Raw genomic sequence first — 21,240 nt, forward strand, 5'->3', positions numbered from 1 at the left:
ATGCCAGGGTCAGAGACTATAGTGCTGAGCAATAAAAAGTCATCTCCACCAACAGCAGGGAAAGAATACTGAACAGAGGCCGTCAGCAAAAGGTTGCAAAGCAGAAGCTTTAGGGAAGCTTGCAATACCAAGTAAAGCTATAACAGGCATTTGGTACTTATTACTTTAATAATCTAAAGAAAGAAGTGGTTGGCACCATTTACATTATAAATATCTGAATAATTTTTTTGCCAGGGATGATGCCATGATTTTCAGTATGCATGCAAATATTCTGTACAGGAAAGTATCACCATCTAACAGGTTTAGCATATAATGACTAGAAAGGTGCAGAGAACATTCTGCTGACAGAAAGTTCTTAAAAGACTCTTAATTTTATCTTATAATATCCTATCAGACAGCACTGCTATTATTTAAAACAAAGGATGCAGTTACAGTAGTACCTCTAAAGTCATTCAACATTTCCCTATTTAGATAGAAATAAAACCAGATTTGAGAAAGAACTTTGAGCTACTTTTCTACGTTTTGCTTCAGTCAATGTAGAAAGTCAGCTACTTCTAATAAAGTACCTGCTAACGTTACTGGTGGAAGTATACGCGTTACTAGAGGTTGCTGTGGAGCTGAACACGCTGTCTAATTCTGCTAGAGCCGCATACTTGTCTGAAGATGCACTTGACTGATTTGGGGCTGACAATGCAGGACCTGCTGATGCTGACACTACTGTACTGAAGCCACTTCCTTGCTGCTCACTACCACCTAGAAAGGAAGAAACCATATTAAAAGTGATGAAGATGGTTTCACTTTCTGCCCTGCCAATGTTGAGAACTAAACGAAAGTTCATGGATAGTTTAAGTTTCAGACTTAAAAATTAAATATGCACTAGGGCATACAGGAAAAAAAAAAACACATTTAACAAGCCATTAGCTATTAGCAAGGTGTCATGCTTCTATAGATATTCTGCAGCTCAAAAGAGCCTCTGATTTCCCTGGAAAATAATGACTCAATGTGACCATCATCTTCAACTAGAAAATTTAATAGAACACATACCCTCAAATAATTAATTTCAGAACAAAGCTCTGTATTACAAACCAACACAAGTTTTTATACACCATTTAAGAAAAAAAGTTACAGAATAACTGGTTTATTCTCCTTAATTTAAAATTAACTAAATCCAAGTATCACTGCTACTAGTTTATAAAAAACTAAAGCCAAATCTTTTTGTGGCAGAGAGGCAGGAAAGCTACTCTGTCAGTTCTCTGCAACAACTGTAGCTCTCTATTCAAGAGCCTTCACCACAGGTTTTAGCACAAGTATAAAATATATATTTATATTTTTATATATTTTCATCATTTCAGTAATAAGTATGTAGATATTTCCACTCAGAGCTATTCATCTTGATAGGAAGTAGGCTCCCAAAAAGCAATCTTCCAATGACATCCTTTTGGAGTGATGTTAGTCTTAAAACTTACATCTTACACATTAAGGGTACACTGATGTGAAATTCTACTGATTTTGAAAGAAAGGACATTTTGAAAAACTGTTACAGCCATCCTTGTGGTAAGTATACACATGTAGAATAAGCACGTCAAAGAATAAAGTTTAATACCTTGCCCTGCGCTGAAGATATTGTCTAAATTAGCAAGAGCTGCATATTTGTCAGCTGACTGGAGATTCGGTTTATTCACTGCAGCTTTACTGGCTGCAGTTGCTGTTGTGTTGCTCTGAGAAGCATTGAAGGCTCCAAAATCAGCACTGGAGGATTTGGGGAAGTTATCAAAGTGAGCAAAGTTAGCATTCATTGATCCAGCACTTCCGCCTGCAATAAATTAAGTTAAACATGATCAATGCTCCAAAGCTAGAGAAAGTCACTCCAACTGTAACTGATGGCACAATAATCCCACCTCTTTGTGGGTACATGAGGCAACATGTTCCCCTGCCCCATCCAACACGTTTAAGACCTTTTCCCATTTTCTTCAAAGTTACACTGAGTCATCAAAAAAAAATATTTTTTACGTTTTTCAGTCTGTAAATCAGGAACAAAAAAACCCACAAACTTCAACAGCTTAAAGCACAGTCATAATTTGATCTTGAAAAACTACATGCTATTTATTAGCTGTTAAAGTAATTTCAACGATAATATTTTGCTAGAAAAATAAGTATTTGTCTGAATCTTTAATATTCAAAATAGAGAAGCTTCATTTTCTTGTCGTATGTGTCTAATGAAGAGCTACTTATTTCCATTTACTTAATGGCACAGTGTTTAACCATTTCAGATGTCATTGTTCTAAGCAAAAACAGTGCCTAGAAGTCCAAAAGTAGTATGATTTCATGCCAAGGTTTAGAGATAGTTTGGCGCTCTGTCCTCAGATTTTTAGACTACATCCAATCGAGAAACAGGTGAGGGGGAAGACAACACAGCTCTTTTTATACCAAATCTCCACTGACATCAGAGATACATAAATCAATTTTTAAAATATGACTTAGGTCCACACAACTGAACTTCAGTTCAAACATGAAACCATGAGCTTCCATCTCTTTAATGTCCAGACAATTTAATCTAGGCAGGTCACATACTTAAATTTAAATGAGTTGTTCCATTAAGTGTATCACATTTTATAACAGTTGGTTGAGGATTCCACTCATACTACTGAACACACAAGTTTCTAATAGCATAATCAGTAAGTTAAAACATATGCAACCGCAGGAATGACAATGGTATACTACAATGGCATAAAATGAAGCAAGCTGAGTTTTCCACTGTGTGGAACTTACTGTGTACAGCCTGGAGAGGAAAAGCTGAAGTAAATTCACCAAAACTGCAGCTAGATGAAAGCGTTCTGAACGCTGGACAGCCAGAAATTGTGTGTGGGTTAAAGTTAAACAGAAGAAGGGAGAAAGAAAATTTGAAAAAAGTTTAAAACGACACCACACTCAAAAGAAAAAAAAAAAGGAAAAAAAGTCAGTCAGCCAAAGATCTAGACAAACAGCAAGTGTAAGCTCAAGCAGAAGTTCTAAAGCATGATCAAATTAAAGGAAAGCAAAATAAATCTTCGCAATAGGCTCTACACATGAAGTCAAGCATACTGAAGCGTGTGCATGTTATACATACACATAGACACATACTTTTTTGGTACTGTGATGCGCTTTCGGGTCTACTGAAACACTTCTCTTACAAGGTGAAGAGTCAATTCAATATTTATCAAAAGCAGTATGGTTTACTCTTTTCATAGGTATTTCAGGTGTAGAGCTAACAAACATAGTGCCATAAATCAGACTTCTGAGTAGCATTAGGAAAAAAAAAAAAAAGGCGGCAAATCAACACCAAACATAAGGAATTCATTTTGAGTTTCCCCAGAGCTTCAGATGGCTTGATTGCATTAAAGCAGGCAGATGCAAGAAATAAACTCATGTACCTTCCAACATAAAGGTAAGGATTATTTCAATTAAGTATTAATCAAAAGTGCTAAGAGTTCTACCTGTATTTTGGGGCTGAAAAGAAGACTGACTTGCTGTGGGGAAACCTCCAAAATTACTCGAGCCACTAAGCTGTCCAAATGCATCAAAGTTTGCAAAACCTGCATTTGCAGAGTTCTGCGCTGTAAATTGCAAAGGAACAAAACATGTTAATGGATATGGGAAATAAACAAAAACAGATGTATTAACTGAATTCATGGTCATGACAGCCTCCAAGGGTTATGTCCTACCTTGTAATTTCTTTTTACATGAAAAAAATCATACATGATATTCTACAACTGAAAGTTGTCTTTGAGCAAGCTTTCATGAATCACCTTCACAGAGCTGTACCAGTTAATGCTACTTCTCTTCACACATGCTACTACTCATAACTGCATGACCTGATGAAGCCCAGTTCAGCTTAACCCTACAGCGTTTGCAGTGGCGGCTGGACAGGGAAAAACAGCTAAAAAGTACAGAATACCAGACGTATGCTTGTAGAACCCAAACCAGGTATCATTCTAAATGCTAGTTTCCAAAACTAGAACTTGTGGGCTAACTGAACATTTCTTTGGGAATAAAAATTAGAAGGTATTCTTGTGACATACTGACAATTTGAATTCCTTATATACAATTTATGAATTTAGTGAATTTAGTTTGGCACCACTTGAACAGTTTTGGCTAGGTTTTTAAATTAACTTCACTGGAAAATTCAGTTTTTAAAAAACTAAATCAGAGTACAGAAGTATGGAAAATCAATACCAATGTCAAGAAGATAGCATTCATAGAGTGTATCCACAAAATAAAATCCACAGAAATTTCAAACAGAATTTCACTTTTCACCTTCCTTTCATGCCATACTATAGGAGAAAATAAAAGTTAACACCCATCTAATTTCAAACAGCTGGACATTCAAGCATCTATAGATTCAACAGGAATTGCATGCCTAACTGATAAGCTCCACAGAAAGTCTTAAACACTTACAAGCAAGGAGTAAGGGAAAAAAAAAATGTTTTGAATAAAATACAAACCAAACCCCTATATATAGGTAACTTGAGTTACTATCTAAAGAAAGCCCACAAAACACCTTCTAGAATAACAGATAGCAATACATTATATTTTTGGGTCAGGATTTGTTTATTCTGGAGGGATTTTGCACATTAAGTATATACAAAAACAATAAATTATACTGATTAAGTACTGTTACTTAATAGCCAGATAATGCTAATAAAAAGTTGCATTATTTCACTTAATTTCTATCAAAAAAGCATCTGTACTCCAGATTTATAAACTAAAAGGACATTTTTATACAAACCTCTGTATTCCACGATGCTGCTAATATAAATGAAAGTGCAAGTATTTCCCTTCAGAGGATACTGGGGGAGAGGGTGAGGTTTGACTCCACTTGACACCACTTTTTATTAGAAGCGTGCATGCATATTGGGTTCACATGGCACAGTTTTGGTAGCGGGGGGCTGCAGGGCTGGCACATGTGAGAGGAGATCAGAAGCTCCCCCCATTTCTGACAGCCAGTTTCAGCCAGCTCCAAAACAGACCTGCCGCTGCCCAAAGCAGAGCCCATCAGCAATGCTGGCGGCATCTCTGTGGTAACATATTTAAGAAAGGGTAAAAGACACTGTGCAGCAGCTGTGAGAGAGAGAAGTGAGAAAAATGCGAGAGAAACAACCCAGCAGAAACCAAGGTCAGTGAAGAGGGAGGGGTAGGACGTGCTCCAGGCACTGGAGCAGAGATTCCCCTGCAGCCCGTGGAGAAGATCATGGTGAAGAAGGTTGTCCCCCTGCAGCCCATGAGGACCACGGTGGAACAGATACCCCCACTGCAGCCTGTGGGAGACCCAACACCAGAGCAGGCAAAGATGCCCTGAAGGAAGCTGGAGCCCATGGAAAGCCCATGCTGGAGCAGGCTCCTGGCAGGAGCCATGGCTAATGGAGAGGAGCCCACGTAGCAGCAGGTTTTCTGGCAGGTGCTGACCCTGTGGGCAGCCCACACTGGAACAGTCCATGCCTGAAGGATCATACCCCGTGGAAAGGACCCATGCTGGAGCAGTTCTTGAAGAACTGTAGCCCATCAGAAGGGCCTGTGTTGAAGAAGTTTGTGAAGGACTATCCTGTTGCGGGGGAGGGACCCCACAATGGAGCAGGGAAACAGCACGAGGAAGAAGAAATGGCAGAGATGAAGTGTTATGAACTGACTGCACTCCCATTCCCCATCCCCCTCAGAGGGAGAAGGTAAAAAAGTCAGGAGTGAAATTGAGCCTGGAATAAAAAGGTGAAGGGGGTTTCAGTTTTCTTTTTATTTTTGACTATCCTACTCTATTACTAAATAACAATAAATTAAGTTAATCTTCCCCAAGTTGAGTCTGTTTTGCCCATGATGGTAACTGGCAAGTGATCTCCCTTTTTCATCATATTTTCTCCCCCCATCCTGCTGAGTAGGGGGAGCGAGACAGCAGCTTGGTGGGCACCTGGTGGCCAGCCAAGGTCAACCCACCACAACACGAGAGTCAACAAGGCAGGGGGAGGAAAATCAACCAGAAAGCAAGGTCTTGGGAAAGTTCTGTCCTAAAATTTTGACCTTTAAAGTGTGCAAGGAGAACAAGTTGACGCAGAGGAAAAATAGTTTCTATTATTATACCATCTGTATTGGTTCAAACAGCATTCTACAGACTTCAACTCAGATTTCCACAGTTTGGGGTTTTTTTTTGTTTGTTTTTAAACCAGTAGCTTTTTAAGAGAACTAGATTAAGAATTCAACTGCACCTTGCTTTAAAATGAAAGGGATGCTTTCATCCTGATGCATCAATTGGATAGGGGCTACTTGGAGACTGATGTTTAGGTGACCAAATAGGATTAAGTACATAAATGTCACTCCCAGAATTGTAACAAAATTTTTCATTTTAACCACTCAAACAGAATGCTATGTCAAGAATCTGAAATGAAGTATCTTTTGAGTCTAGACTAAGAACTGTAATGTATTATATTACAGGCCACTTTAAACAATTTTATTGCACCAGCTAACACAGAAAGCATGATTTGCAAGTGGGCCCATGTTAAAACAGTAGAGCTGTAAAGGCTCTTCTGCAGAGTATTCAGATGTTAATCTTGCTTTATTTTATGTGGTAAAGTCTAAACCTATGTAAAAGTGGCACAAAGGTAAAGACCAGGTAAGACTTGTACTTTCCTGTACCTGAACAATATGTAGATCATGTTTTTAATGGCAGACTGGCAATTCCAAAATTCAGTTCTCCACACAGAAACCCAAGAACAACACTAAATTAAGGAACTGCAGTGGATTGCAGACTGGCATAGATTTACAGCTGCTGTTGTGACTGCAGATCAATGAGGCAGTACAAAAGCTGGTTGGCTAAAGCCAGCTCAAGTATGACCACACCAGTCATGGCAACGTAACCTGCCCCTACAATCTTTGCGTAGTTTCTTCTGTGAGGTCTGCATTACCTCCTGTGGAATTAAGTAGTATGAAACATTGCAAAACAAACAAACAAAAAAAAAACCAAAACAAAACACTGAAGTCCACATATATTCAATTACAAAATTGAAATTCATTCTCTAGAAGACAATAACTATGTTGTACTGTTTTATTTCTTCTGGGTAAAGCCTCTTCTCCCTTGCTAACCGTGACAGAGCTGTGCTGTGTCACTATGCCTTTGTAAAATCTTTTGTACAGGTCTTCTATTCCACTAGCTTATAGAAAGTACATGCCAAAAATTTTTATCTTTTTTATTGGTATTACCATTCTGTAAACTACAGACAGAGAACAGTTATCTACCATCATCTTCAAAATCTCATCATTTTGCAGAAGTTATGGAACTCTGTAAATTAAATACAGACAGTAAACGTAACATCAGCATGTTTCCCCTTCAACATACAAATGTCCTGAGCCGGTTTACTATATTAGAAAACTCAGAAAAAAGGAAAATATCAAAAGTCACACCTCCTGCATAATTTTCAAGCTTTACATCTAGATTTTAAAGATCACAGCACAAGTTTGCTAATATTTTCCTATCAGCTGCTGCACTCAGTTGTGCCTTAATTGCAGAAACAGTAACTTATACTGGAAGACCTTAAATTTGCTGGTGCTTTTCAGTGATTTCTTTAGTTAACATAGTGTACATGAAGGGAAAGAGAAAAGTCCCTCCCCTGTAGTCACAGTGAAAACCAAGCCCTAAAACAAGAACACCAGACCATAAACTTTGAGAAAGTAGTGCTGGACTAAGTCCAAGTTCATCCATCCTCTGCTGTAGTGTGTGATTACTAACAAGAATTACATGTTTATACAGATCCATAAATGAGCATTTAAAACTTATTTTTGCCAAAGCTGGCAGACTGATCAACCCTCCTTGTATTGCAAAGGGAAGAGCCTGTAGCCTTTCATTATTAGTTTCAGTTAACAGTACCCTGTTGTTACTGCACATAGAACAAGCCCTACAAGTGTTTTACCCCATTGAATCAAAAAACACCTTCAGATAAACCAGTCTGCAATACACATTCAGCTATCACATGCTCAGAATTAGATTTTTGTCTTTTAGAAACTAATTTACCAGCCCTGAAACTGTTTTGGGTTCTAAAACTTATGGAAAGGAATAATGGAAATTACCATAATGGTTAATTATTGAAACAGAAAACTAGTCAGTTCAGCTGAGTATTCCTCTCAATTTTGATTTTCAGCACTTATTTCAACCAGAAATTAAAAGACTCTTTTGTAAAGTTATATTTATTCTGGAGAGTTCATATTGCTTTTTATCCTTTTAAAAATCACCCAGCAGAGATACAGTAGAATTTTACCTAGATTTAGAACACAGTATTGAAATATTGCTTTAACGGAACTTTCGTTTCCTGAAACCCACAAAGAGTAATTAAGTGTACATAGATATAGAAACAGTCACCAACAAGTTTGGAAAGAATAAGTTGTTAGAAAGAATTAAATATCTGCAGCCTCTTCAGTAACACTGTACAACACTGGCCAGTCAGCTCAAGTTCTCCCAGTTAAATACACCTCTAAAGATGATTAACATGAAATCTTATGTTAAGGATTTTAGAAAATACACTGCAACAGCAATTCTTATTCCATATTACTGAATTCAGCCAACTATTTCACAACTTTTTTTTTAAATTAACTTTGAAAAAGCCTTGATACTTTGCTCAGTTCCTCAGGTGTGCCTTAAGTCCCTCCATCACACTTCCTTTCAGCTATTAACAATTTCAAGACTGATTTGCAAGAAATATCTCTTAGTCCTGTTGGCTTAGCAGCATCACAGTCTCTCAGAAAAACTAGATGAAAAGCCCATTCAGACAAGCCAGGCAAAGGTACTTTCCCACAATTACAATGCAAGTTAGCAACAACATACTTCAAGTGACCACAGAATCAACTTTTTCTTTAGGATAGACTTCTATGGCTCAAGATCTCTGGCTGAAAATAAACCCTGAGGGCTCAACATATTTTACTGAAGTCATTCTTTAAGAATTCAAGGCCTACCCCCATCCTCAGTCAAGACATACGCTCAAAGCTTGTTTATTCTTCCTGAAACTACAGAATGCTACCCACACGGGTAGTATTCAGTTTTCAAAGACACACTCACAAAACAGGAGGTCATTCTTTAAACTGAGGAAGCCTTTTGTTTTTCTCTTAACAAATTGATAGTTATTGTCAATGCGTTTGAACTCCCTTGAAGTCCCTATATCTGCTTTCTTTCCATGAATGCTCTAATAATTTTCAGAAAGAAGACTGAAGGTCTAATAACAGCTTCTCCCTACATTCTGTTACTCATCCTCTCACTCCCTCTCCCCTGAAGAATTTTAAGTTCTAGTAGTAGGCAGAAACAGTCTAATCATACATATCACAGAAAAATAGCTACAGCAACTCCCACTTCAAAAAGCAGGATTATCAGCCTTTGTGTCTTCAACCTTTCTTTATAAAGATCTAAAGGAAATTCTGAGCAATATAACATTCTCAAGGTAGAGAAATTACATATACCTTATGGAGAAGTTTAGTCTAAAGTAATCAAAAATTAAAACTACATTTTATACATTTAAAAGGGATACACTGTTCAGAATACTCACCTGTATGACTGTTGAAGTGTGCAAAATTAGCAAAATTTGCTGTAGCAGTTGACTGAGGAGGAGCAGCGGCAAAGATATCTGAGCCAAGGTCACTGAGGAGGTCAAATTGTTTCTTTTCTTGTTGCTGCTGTCCTTGAGATCGAACTACAACAGGAGACTACAAACATCATTTCAATTAGCTAATAAAAGCTGATATTTTACCAAACTGACTTTTGCAAAATACTAGAAGGATTGACTCAGCATATTTCTTTAACAAGCCATTTAGTCCTGAAGTTTAAGATGCTGTATACAGCACAGACCCTCCTCCTATAGTATGAGGAAGACTATTTATGCTACTATTGTGGCTTCTAAAGGAGCCCTGCAGCAGATCTCTGTGAATTAATAGGGCCTAGAAGAATAAAGTAGCAGCATATAAGCAACTTCAAAATTATGTCTTTAAAACTGCAAATAGTGTACAAATACAAGCAATAAAACTTAATTTTACAAGTTGGAAAATAGTTATTCACTGCACTCTGAAAAACTTTAGAATTCAGTATAGAGAAAGAAACATTGAAGAATTTCATAGCAAGGCTGCAAGCTGCAAATTTCTACTCTGAGTCTTAAGAGGTCCATTCAAGAGTTGAATGTACCCTGAAAGTAAAAACAGTTTTTCAAAAAACTGTCTTCCCTCCAAACTTCAAGTACATAGTGTTGTTTGGCTTTACATAACAGCATACAGACACTCCCTGAAAACCACTTGATAATACAGCTACAGAAAGCACAGGAAGTAATAATGAACATGCATACTTTTCATCCACATATTCAGTACTAATTTCATGGTTAACACTGTCAGCCATTTGATTGTTTTCAAATAAAAAACAAACACCAAAATATATCACATTAGGTTCAAACTTTAGAGATACTTATGCAAAAGACAATCGTAATTAAACTTGTCAATCACACTGGAAAATTCTGCTTACTGAAATTAACCATTTAAAAGAAAAATCAATTTTGTCAATAGAAACAAGCTTAATTTAGAATCTGATCTGCAAACACTTGTATACCTCAACAAAATACATAAGACAGTTGTCCTTAGTGATCATATTATTAGGTAACAATTGCTATTGCAAGAATTCTTGTGCCACTAAAAAGCACTGCTGAACAGTTCTGTGCTCTTCAGCTCAGTCATTACTCACTTGGCTAGGTGTGCCCTTGTTTAAGTGCAGTGCAGGTGCAGCTTCTCCCAAGAGAGATTTGAGTGGCTTCACCTCAGGTGTGCTGCTTGTACTACTAGCAGAAGACCCCGATATGGATGCATGGACTGATGCCACCACCTTTGCTTGCTCTGGAGGAACATACCTACATTCAAAAAGAACAATGTTTTTTTACAAGTTTAACATCAAAAGTTCTGCTCAACGTTCATAAGACTCAAGTGTGAGAAGCAGTAGATTTCAGCTTTGCTATTTTAACCACTGACCCTGCAACAAACTATCAGTAGTTTGAAAAATACCCGTTATTTAAATATGCCAGATATTTTTTTTAAATGGACTAGAATTCCAAGTCATCATTATTTTATAGCACTTACTTAATACAAACCATGTGTGCCTTCCACCTCCTAATAAAAGCTTGCAAAACCCTTAGTTTACACTGTTGTTGACATCTCCTTATGCCATTTCTGTTCTGTGAACACGAACTACACATTGAGAAACTTCTTTAGTTTGCTTTCTCAGCTTCCTGTAGGAGCTCTGAATAAAGTGCAGAACTCATTTCACTTTACAGAGCTGTGCAATCTAGTCCAAGAAGCACACAAGAAGGAAAGCACACTCAAGAACAGGAGGATAACAGTCCATCTTCACTTCTTGTCATAGAGGCAACCTCTATAATTGTAAAGTTATCTTACCATCTTTTCTTTTCATATTTTTCCTGTAGAAATTCCTTTACTTTCTGTGGATCCCTGAAGTCTGGAATTGCTGATGATCTATCATCGAATAGGCCTAGCCAAATCTGTTTGCACACCTTATAAAAAAAAAAAACAAAACCAAACAACCACAGATTAATCAGAGAAAATATGTTAATTCAAAACCTATTTAAGTTTACAATTGTTAATACATCAAACCATTTAAAAAGTGTGTGGCTGCACATTTTTGTTCCAGACTGAGCTGCTTTAACAAGCGACTGCTGTACCATGTACTGGTCTAAATACTTAAAGTTAAAAGATATCTGTCACAGCAGGGCAAGCAAATCCTACCATCCAATTTCACCAAATACTGCTTTTACAAAATATTAGTAGTATGTACTCATGAAGGGGCAAAGCACCTGATTTCTACTTGTGATCTTTAAGACTCTTCTTCTCTTAATTCTACACATTCCCTTACCTGTACTTCAGGGTTTAAACTGTTTCAACATATTGCATATGCCGTAAGACCCAGATGGTAGCTTTTAAAGGATCTGAGGTGTAGTATTTATAATTACTATTTGAGTATAGAAACTTTGTTTTCTTTCAACAGCTCTTCTTACCATGACGCAGTTTCTACGGTATCATATTTAATTCGAGTGAGGGTCTGAGAGAAGGGGGGGAAAAGTACTCTTGCTCTACTTTAATTTTCTAATTGTAGGTGTGACTGAGCAAAAGTTGAACCAATTGCAAAATTCTCAGTATGTTCAGCTTCAATTCCTGACCAAAACAAGAGGAAAGGTGACTGTTCTGAAAACTAAGCAAGACACAGGAGCTGTCACACTTAAAATGTTTTCTTTAAGCATTCAAGACTACTCTGCAAGTAACTTGAATATGCACCCAAACAATATACCAAACATTAGCTACCCTCTAAAAACACTCTGCCATTTTAGAACAGGTTTCTTCCAGAGAAGTGGAGTCATAAAAGCTTTGTTTTTATGATGCATACCATTTCTTCCCACACCCTTTCTGAAATAGTCCTGACCATCCCTCTTACATGCCTTCCACAAACATTGCCCTCTATCCCTGCAATAGTGTCAGATTTTCAGCATTGTTCCCCATAACCTTCAGAGGAAGCACATGCTCTAACGAGCAAGAGCTGCATAAACTCATTGCCCTGAAAGTTGGCAAATCAAGGTAGAAGCTGTGATACTTCCACTATACCATCTTCCCCAGAGAGGCCTTAACTTACTGGGGGGTTCTTCTTTACCTGGCCAGCTAACTTCACCAAAATCGTAGCAACTTAGCATCTTTGGGAGCACTAGTTACCAAATGCGATAGTCTTACAGGTCATGTCAAAGATTGCCCCAGATGAGAGAGATCAGACAGACAGCGTATGTATTTCATACTTGATGTCTCAATCTTATATAGCCTGCTTGCATGTCCAATACTCTGCAGTCCTTGTTGTCATCCACTGGATAGAGACAAACAACAACAATGGGAAACAGATCTAATGATCAAAGGATAGCTCTAAATTAGTGATTTAAATACTCACTTAAAAAAAACAGGTCAGTAGTTCCTACTTCAAATGAACTCAGCTATTCAGCATTCATTCAGCAATTGTACTCCACAAAAGGGTTAAGTTCAATGCACTGATCTGAGTTTGCAAATTTAAAGAGTCATTCTTTTCAATATGGTAGTAGATGAAATGAAACTGAAGGTATTCAATACTTCTTCATACAAAGTTAGAAGATAACTACTTAGTCAAAAAAGTCACAAGTCTGTTCTAAAATAATAGCCAATAGCATGAAGCACTATTTTAATAGTAGCAATCTTTCACATACGCACTACTTTTTGCAGACAAAATTTATGAAGTCAGAACATTGACGGGTATAGCTTTAAACATCTGCAGTGGATTGTCTGATGTGAGCCAGCAGTATTTCTATACTTAGATTTGTGAGTATAACTGTGCCAACTAGTAGTCATATGATTGTTAAGAGGAAGAGAAGTCCTGTTTATGGCTAGTTACAGAATACCTGGCAGCAGGAGTTGGTGGTGTTCAGATCTACACAGTCCCATTCCACCCTGCCCCACCCTCAAGTTCAGTATTGGAAGGAACATCAGGAAACACTGAAGAAAAAAAGTTGTGCCTAATTTCAGACAAGCAGAAAGATAAGTGTTAGAACAGCCCCTACTTGATCCCCACCTAGCAGAATAACACTCAGGGCTGTACCATGATGATCAGTTTGCATCCAGCCTAAGACACGCTGGTGAATGAAAGAGGAGGTCCTCTTGACAGGCTTGGGAGGTGGGCCCACGTGAACCACATGAAGTTCAACAAGGCCAAGTGCAAGGTCCTGCACGTGGGTCGGGGAAATCCGAAGCACAAATACAGGCTGGGTGGAGAATGGATTGAGAGCAGCCCTGAGGAGAAGGACTTGGGGGTGATGGTTGATGAGAAACTCACCACAAGCCAGCAATGTGCGCTTGCAGCCCAGAAAGCCAAGTGTATCCTGGGCTGCATCAAAAGCAGCGTGACCAGCTGGTCAAGGGAGGTGATTATCCCCCTCTACTCCAGGTGGTGTCTCATGAGAGTGGAATGCTGCATCCAGCTCTGGGGTCCCCAACATAAGAAGGACATGGACCTGTTGGAGCAAGTCCAGAGGAGGGCCACGAAGATCATCTGAGGGCTGGAGCACCTCTCTTATCTTTAAGATCCCTTCCAACTCAAACCATTCTGTGATTCCCCACCCATATCAGGCCATTAAATTACTCCCCCTTCTCCTACCACTCAGAACAAGTCAGATCAAAGAAACTCATCACAATTACCATGTCACTAGTACCACTGAAACCCGTACTGAGATCAACTCACAGCAACAATCAAACCACAATCCAGTTTTTCACCTTTCTCCCTGCCAGTTTTCTGCTGCTTCTTCACCCTGAAGTGCCTAAGCATTCAGGGGATGTGGAGGAGGACCCATAAACCAACTCTGTGTCAAATACTCACAAGCCTTCCTGACCACTACAGGTGATTTCTAGGAGAAATCAGAAAACAAGGTCCTGTGTGATTTTATACCATTTACCAGCTATAGTAGATAATGGTTCTATGAACATGCAGACATGTACGAAGGAGGACTGTGCTGTCCAGATACACTGTTGGTTTAAAACGGTGCAAGCTTCTTAAAGTCATCAATTCTTGCATTGCATCGCAATTTTTGCAAACCTTCAGAAAGCAGGCTTCCAAAAGTGTTTCCTGGAGCAACTAATTTCTTTTAAATACTAAACACGAAAACAGGAACAACTGAAATATGCCTTAAGTCACTGTTATAAGTTATTTAATTAAACCTGCCAAGCACTCTTTATTGGTTCTTTGTTACTGGTAGCAGAGAGAACAGTATTACTAACGTGCAACACACAACCACCAAGCAAAAGAACCTAGACTTAGTCGCATACGCTTCAGCAAGAAGTTCTAATTTTTACAGAGTTTGACAGCAGTAGCTATACAAACACAGGTTGAAACATTTACTTTACCACACCAGCGATGCAAATTAAATTTCACATAAGTTACTTTACCTAAAGAGTTCTCGGAGAAAGTACAATTTCTTAGAAGTCTTAAACACAGACAAGTCCTTTTTAGAAAGTCACACTTTGAAGCTTTAATATCACACAAGAAACTATTAAAAGGCACAGTTTTGTCTATTTCAGTATGAAGTACCACACAGTGCTTTGAATATCAGCAGCCTTTCCAAGCAAGTATTCACAACACTATAAAAGGCCCGTTGTCTTTCCTTGTTTGCTGATGACCTGTATGCTCTTTCTAGCTATACTTTTGTTACTATCATCTGACTTGACGTGGATCCACAATACTGCATTGATTATATGCTTCAAGCGAGTCATAATACACAATTTTCAGCTATCTACAAAAAAGAAAATGGCAGTGTGCTGTGCAATACCATAGGATGAAATCAAAATTGGAAATTAAAATTTAAAAGTATTATTGTCAGAGACAGAACTCGCATTGTCATGCAATTGTTTTTTGAAATAGTTATCTTTCCATAGTCTTAAAATAAGTCAGTAACAGTACTGAATCTTGTGCAAAGAAAAGCTTGCTGTGAGAAACATTTTTACTGATCAGGCCATCACATTTTTTTATTTCAAAGCTATTTAAAAGTTACTCTTATGATAAAGATCAAGGAAGTTTATGCCATACAACTTGCTGTTGAGTTATGGTGGGGAATGATCACTGAACATTTACATCTTTGGTACTCTGATTATTCCCCACTAATCACAGTTTTTAAATCCACTCTACAAATTTGACAGCACTTGAGATACTAAAAGATTAATTGTAACAAAAAAATAATTAGTGGAAATGTAGAAAAATCAGATTGGCAACTTTAGTTACCAATACTTAAACATAAGCTTCAGTTCCATGTTCTGTCTGGCCTGACAGCTGCCTAGGCAGGACACCTGAACAAATTAGCACCCAGTTATTCACAGCACGTGCTGACTCTTGCCCAGCCATTACTTGCAGGACATGGCGGGGGAGGGGGGCGGGGGAAGACTGCAAAAAGGCAGTAAAGGGCATATAAATCTGCACAACACCAAGCTTTAAGTGACCAGTCGCCCTACTAAACATTACGTTTTCTTCTTAGTTTTCTAATACAAACTTACTATTCGAGAAAAATACAAGGAAACAATTTTCAGAAGCAGCAAAAATTCAGAATATATGCTTTGAGAAATTTGAACTTGATATCCCAAAGAGCACGTATTTCAAAACGCCTCTACTCTAACTACTCTATAAATAAATCAAACTTGCAGAGCTGATTAAGAAAATGCTACTTCCCAAGTTTCATGATACATCTTAAGCTCCATTTTAACAGAATTACTCATTCCTTTGCTTTTACAGATAATACATGAAAAAGCATCCCTACTCACCACAAAGTTACACAACATTACTATTAAGGTACCAGGCCTAAAAATTCTATGGCTTTCTGAAATCCTTCTACATCGCACCATCTTCTTGAGGATACTCCAGTTCAGCCATTTAATATTAATATTGTTCTTTTTGCAACAGCAGCACAAATAAGCCTCTGCTCAAAAGCTCTGTTCGTTCACCAAAAGCCTTGATATACTCCTCCTTTTGATAACCAAAGCTCTATTAAACAAAATGCTCTGCTTAGAGCAGAAGGGCCTGGCAAGCTGGAGCCAAGAGCAAACATTCAAGTTATGTGGAAGCCCCTAGAAACAGTGGAACATATCCAACAATCCATAATCATTGTCCACTGTCCCTGAAAAGTATAATTAGTCCATGTCCCACTGGTTCACCATTGCAGCAAGCAGAAAAAAAGATAGCATTGAAGTCAGAATGATTAAGTGCATGCAGCATTTGAAAGTCTACTTTTGTTGAAGAGTTGACAGAAGCAAGACTTTGAAGTTTTGCCTGTCTCTACTCCATTGTGGGAGCTGGAAAGGAACAAGATAAAGCAGAGTTTCATCTTGTCAGGTAACAATAAGTAGAAAACAAGATTCAGCAGTTATCTTCATGAAATTTAGAAGTTCACGAGAATCCTTTTACAACTGGTTTGGGAAGAACAGTACCTGTTCTCTGCCAACAAGCTCCAGTCCTGCAAGGGATGTCATTAGACATTTGGCAACTAGATACCAGGGATAAGTTCAGAATTAGATCAGTAAGTACAGCATGAAGCAAAGAGGGAAAGAGAATCACAACCAGCTTCAACCTACTCACCTGACCTAAATAAAAACCCGGGAGGTTAGCAAGGCAGAAACTGTGAGTTGCCATAACTTAAATATATCTTTGAAAGGAGAAATTGGGCCAAGTGCATATTGTACGTTATAATAAAGTCTTTACCTATATTTCCCTTCATACCATTGGTTTCCCTGAATCTCCACTCAACAGCTATTCTATTTGAGGGAGAAACTTTTTTCCTAGAATAACAGCATTTACCTACCTTGTTTTCCATACACTATTTACATTTGTAGTCCTACAGTTTGAGTAATTACCCTTGTTTTCAGCTTTAACACAAGGAACAAAGGACTCATCCCATTCATTGTGCATCTGGTTCTCCACAAAACAAAGTTGACCAGAAAGGCTTCTGGTTTAAAACCCAGCCTCATAGTAACATTTCATGCTTTCAGGAGTTCCAGACAGGGCTCAGAGGCTAAGAGGAACATAAATGTACGTGTTTTCCACAAATGTTTAGTTTTTGATTTTGCTTCTACGTTTGTTGTTATGTTTTGAGGAGTTTTTTGTGTGTGTTTGTACAGAGTTGGGAAGGTGGGGAAGAAAAGGCACACTATAAAACTGCTAATAAAGAAAAAAAACTCAGCAGTATTCTTCAAATTTTGCAGAAAGCCTGAGACAATCTGAGATTTCAGTTATTCCTATTCCAGTGCTACATATTTCAACTACCAAACAACACTTTACCATGTCATAACTATTTCACTGATACAGATCTCCAGTGTGTGTGGGAAGGCAGATATGGGAGATACAAAGGCCTTCTGCTTACACAACACATTGAGCCACCACTCTTTAGAAACTCCTGTAAGCATAGTTGTGCTAGTTAGGAATAATAAAAATGCAGTTAGGCCAGCAAAACTAAGTTTTTGCTCATGAAGCCTCCTTCTCTTGTATGTAGTGAAGGCAGCACAGCAAGGGAAAGCTATAACAGGACAAGTACTTCTGCTGGTAGAAGCTGCACTTCCCCTGGAAAAAGCACACTACTAGACCCACAGCAAGAGAGCACTTCTTGTTCAGACCCAGACATACCATTGCATAGGAGCATTACACATGTCAGTCTAGTTTTAAAAGCTCTAATGAGGTATTACTTTTCAGGAGTCTGGTAAATGCCAAATCAGATTTCTTCTTCTTTCCCTCCCCCCCAACAAAAAAATCCTCAGTTACGTACCAAATGTAATGCTGACAGTGCAAAGAACTACAGATTACTACACAACAAAACTATGTTCCAAAACATAACACTCACCACAGGAAGAAAGATTTGGAAACAGTTCCCTTATGTAAGCAAGTCATAGCTTTGTTCAGTAATTCAGCACTTCTGATGTCAATATTATTCATTAATCTCTGTAGGTTAAAAGAATTTTATACTGCCAGCATACTGATTTCAAAGCCAGTTTGGGTCCAGCTATAGCTGCTTTCATAAGCACAGAGTCCGAGCTAGTAAATCCTGCTAACAAAGACATTGTTCTATACACAATCAGCTCATGTATCTCTATCGTATTAGCAGAACCAGGGATGTACTACAAGGACACCTGACTGCACAGCTCATGCTGTCAGGACTCATCAGCTCCAGCTTAGTACTGCTCTTTTCACTCCAGGGTTTCTAGGCCACATCCCATAGTGAAGGAGATTCTAGGAAAGCATTTTGGTCAGGCCAAACACCAGCTCAACCAGCCCCATACTGCTACTGGTTCTGCAATTGTAGGTTCTCCTGGAATTTAGAGTGCAGGAAACTGGTAAGAAACACTTGCACAGGTGCTATCAAGAGTCAGGAATACTGGCACAAAAACAAAACTAAGCACTGATAAATTAATCCCAAGCAGCTGAGCATACCCACATAGCATTCTACTCACTCGCTCAGGTAAACATGATCTTTGCCTCCAGATGAACACAGATTTTCCAAATACAAGATTACCCAAACAACTTTCTTCCAACATATGCATATTAGAATAGGCTATTTGGAAAGGTTATAAAACATATGGCACTTTTCAAAAGTCCAGTAGAAAAATTAACTACGTAACCGGTTTGCCTCATAATACTATTTTTCAGCTTCAGGGGAAAGCTTCTGAATAAATATTCACAGCTAGAACAGTAACATGAGACAAGTACCACATTCACTTTCTGCAGCGCATTCACTTTCTACTATCATTGCACCACTGAATCAGAGGCCTAATCAACATTAGCATCGTTTGATTATGAGTATTCAAACAGAACCATCTCCATACCACTCTCTCCTCCTTATTCCCAGCATGAAAATACAGCGTGAAAATCTCTCACACTGCTCTTCATGAAGAGAACGAGGAGGGGGAAAATCCTATCCAGGGAATCAGAACTGCCTTTATCTTTCAGAAGGACTTCAGAAGGCACTTGAGGAATATCAGCTTGAAAAGGTCTCTGTTCTTGCTGCAAAAGTGAGCTAACCCAAATATTTGCAAAACCAGCGTCTGGACATCTGTTTATACCTGCAGATGAGTAAGCAACACTAAAATATAGATTTCTCCTAAAACAGTAAAAAGATTTAAATCTGTATTTGAAGCAGTAAAAACTCATGTGGCAAAAAAAGTTCAAGTTACCTGTGCCAGAAAGACATTCCTTGGAGGTGTATATACAAGAAAGGAAATGGTGCCTCACACCTGAAGAGAAGCTGCTCTGAAAAAATCTCTCCCCAAAGCAATCACCTTGTGGAAGCCTTTTACTAACTGAATGTTTTACCCACGTGTGCCACAAAGATGGCAATTTGTGACAACTGGGGAAAAGTCACTATTTCAGAGATTAGGAAATTTTTATTTATTTGTTTAAAAGAACTTCAACCTCATACAATACATTGACCTTACAAATACTCTTTGAAGGAGAGTGGAAAACTACTTCCTCTTAGAGCAACTCACCACCTTAATAACTACCTTATGTCAGGGAAGCTATCTTGCTCTTTTCCTTTCTATTCAGAACAAGTTCCCTGTTGTACACCATGATCTACTCATCTGGAAGCAAGAAAGTTTACCACAGAGGCCTTGGCCATATTGGAGAAAGACCAGGAGGACAAAGTGAGAATTAAAGTATTTTACAAGCTGCAGAGAAGTGGAAGTTAAACATACCAGACTGCAAGAAGTTGAGTGGTTTTTTATATATATATAGCTGCACTGAATGTTACAATATCTAAACCATTCAGTAACTGTACTTTGTTTCACATATCCACATCCTAAAGTGTTGGACAGTTCCATGTTCGAACAAGTTTATCCTAGAAAATTACGTTTCTTAATATATACACAAGAACCACTTATGCTGAAGAGCAAGCTAAACAAAGAATGTTTTTTGTGAGGTCAGATGAACTTTATCTTATCTGCAGGTGAGTATTCCAAAGTCCAATACCAACAAGAGAAAGCAAAACGCATATTTAACTGCTGCAACATAGAACATGACGAAGTTAAAACATTTAAGTTTTAAAATTCTAACAGTGTTCAAAACAATATCACTTCTGTTCAGTATTTGAGCACCTGTTAAATCTACCATCTGCAATTACAAATGTCTGTTCAGTGTTACTTTAGAATTAAGGGAACGCACTGCTATCCAACAACCCAAAACTAAACTCAGGACGACATCTTCATTTATGAGGTAGCTCATTTAAATCATTGCAATACTTTAATTAGAGGAATAAGTACTACAAACAGAAAGACCCCTGATTTTGAAACATAGTATAGCATTGCAGAGATCTGTGAACTTTTATATCAATGATAAATTAAACATCAACTAAATCATTACAATTGGCAGACTAGTCAGGTCTATAATGAGGACAACTACACTAATCAACTGAGGAGGGATCCCTTAAGGTTTCAGATCAGTGAAAAATGAAACTGGTAGCATTCTCTAGCTATTGCAGATTCAATGAAAAACTGAAATTGAAACAGATGCGGAGACAGAGGGAGGGAAGAATAGACACACACACACGTACACATTTTCTTTTACACTTGTGAAGCTTAAAGCAAAGCTGGAGTTTACATTCTAATCTTACGGAAAGGTAGTCCAACGTACTCTATCTGAACCCATGAAAGATTCTTTATTATTCTCCC

At 38.1% G+C, this 21,240-nt stretch overlaps 1 protein-coding gene across 11 annotated transcripts in view; it reads right to left on the reverse strand.

Moving 5' to 3' along the window:
* The window catches only part of AGFG1 (ArfGAP with FG repeats 1), a 37,881-nt gene that overhangs the window by 5,550 nt on the left and 11,091 nt on the right, over positions 1-21,240 (reverse strand). For 6 of the 11 annotated variants that reach the window (XM_068406543.1, XM_068406542.1, XM_068406545.1 and 3 more), the window contains exons 3-9: positions 11,428-11,543; positions 10,724-10,886; positions 9,549-9,705; positions 3,474-3,593; positions 2,770-2,841; positions 1,604-1,813; positions 567-753 (exon numbers count right to left, since the gene is read on the reverse strand). In XM_068406543.1, coding sequence (XP_068262644.1) covers positions 567-753; positions 1,604-1,813; positions 2,770-2,841; positions 3,474-3,593; positions 9,549-9,705; positions 10,724-10,886; positions 11,428-11,543 — 1,025 coding nt within the window. The remainder of the gene's footprint in view (positions 1-566; positions 754-1,603; positions 1,814-2,769; positions 2,842-3,473; positions 3,594-9,548; positions 9,706-10,723; positions 10,887-11,427; positions 11,544-21,240) is intronic. The other 5 variants (XM_068406546.1, XM_068406547.1, XM_068406550.1 and 2 more) reach the window with 3 other exon arrangements.

Source organism: Nyctibius grandis, chromosome 8 (genome assembly GCF_013368605.1).
Source record: "Nyctibius grandis isolate bNycGra1 chromosome 8, bNycGra1.pri, whole genome shotgun sequence".
NCBI classification, from domain to species: domain Eukaryota; kingdom Metazoa; phylum Chordata; class Aves; order Nyctibiiformes; family Nyctibiidae; genus Nyctibius; species Nyctibius grandis.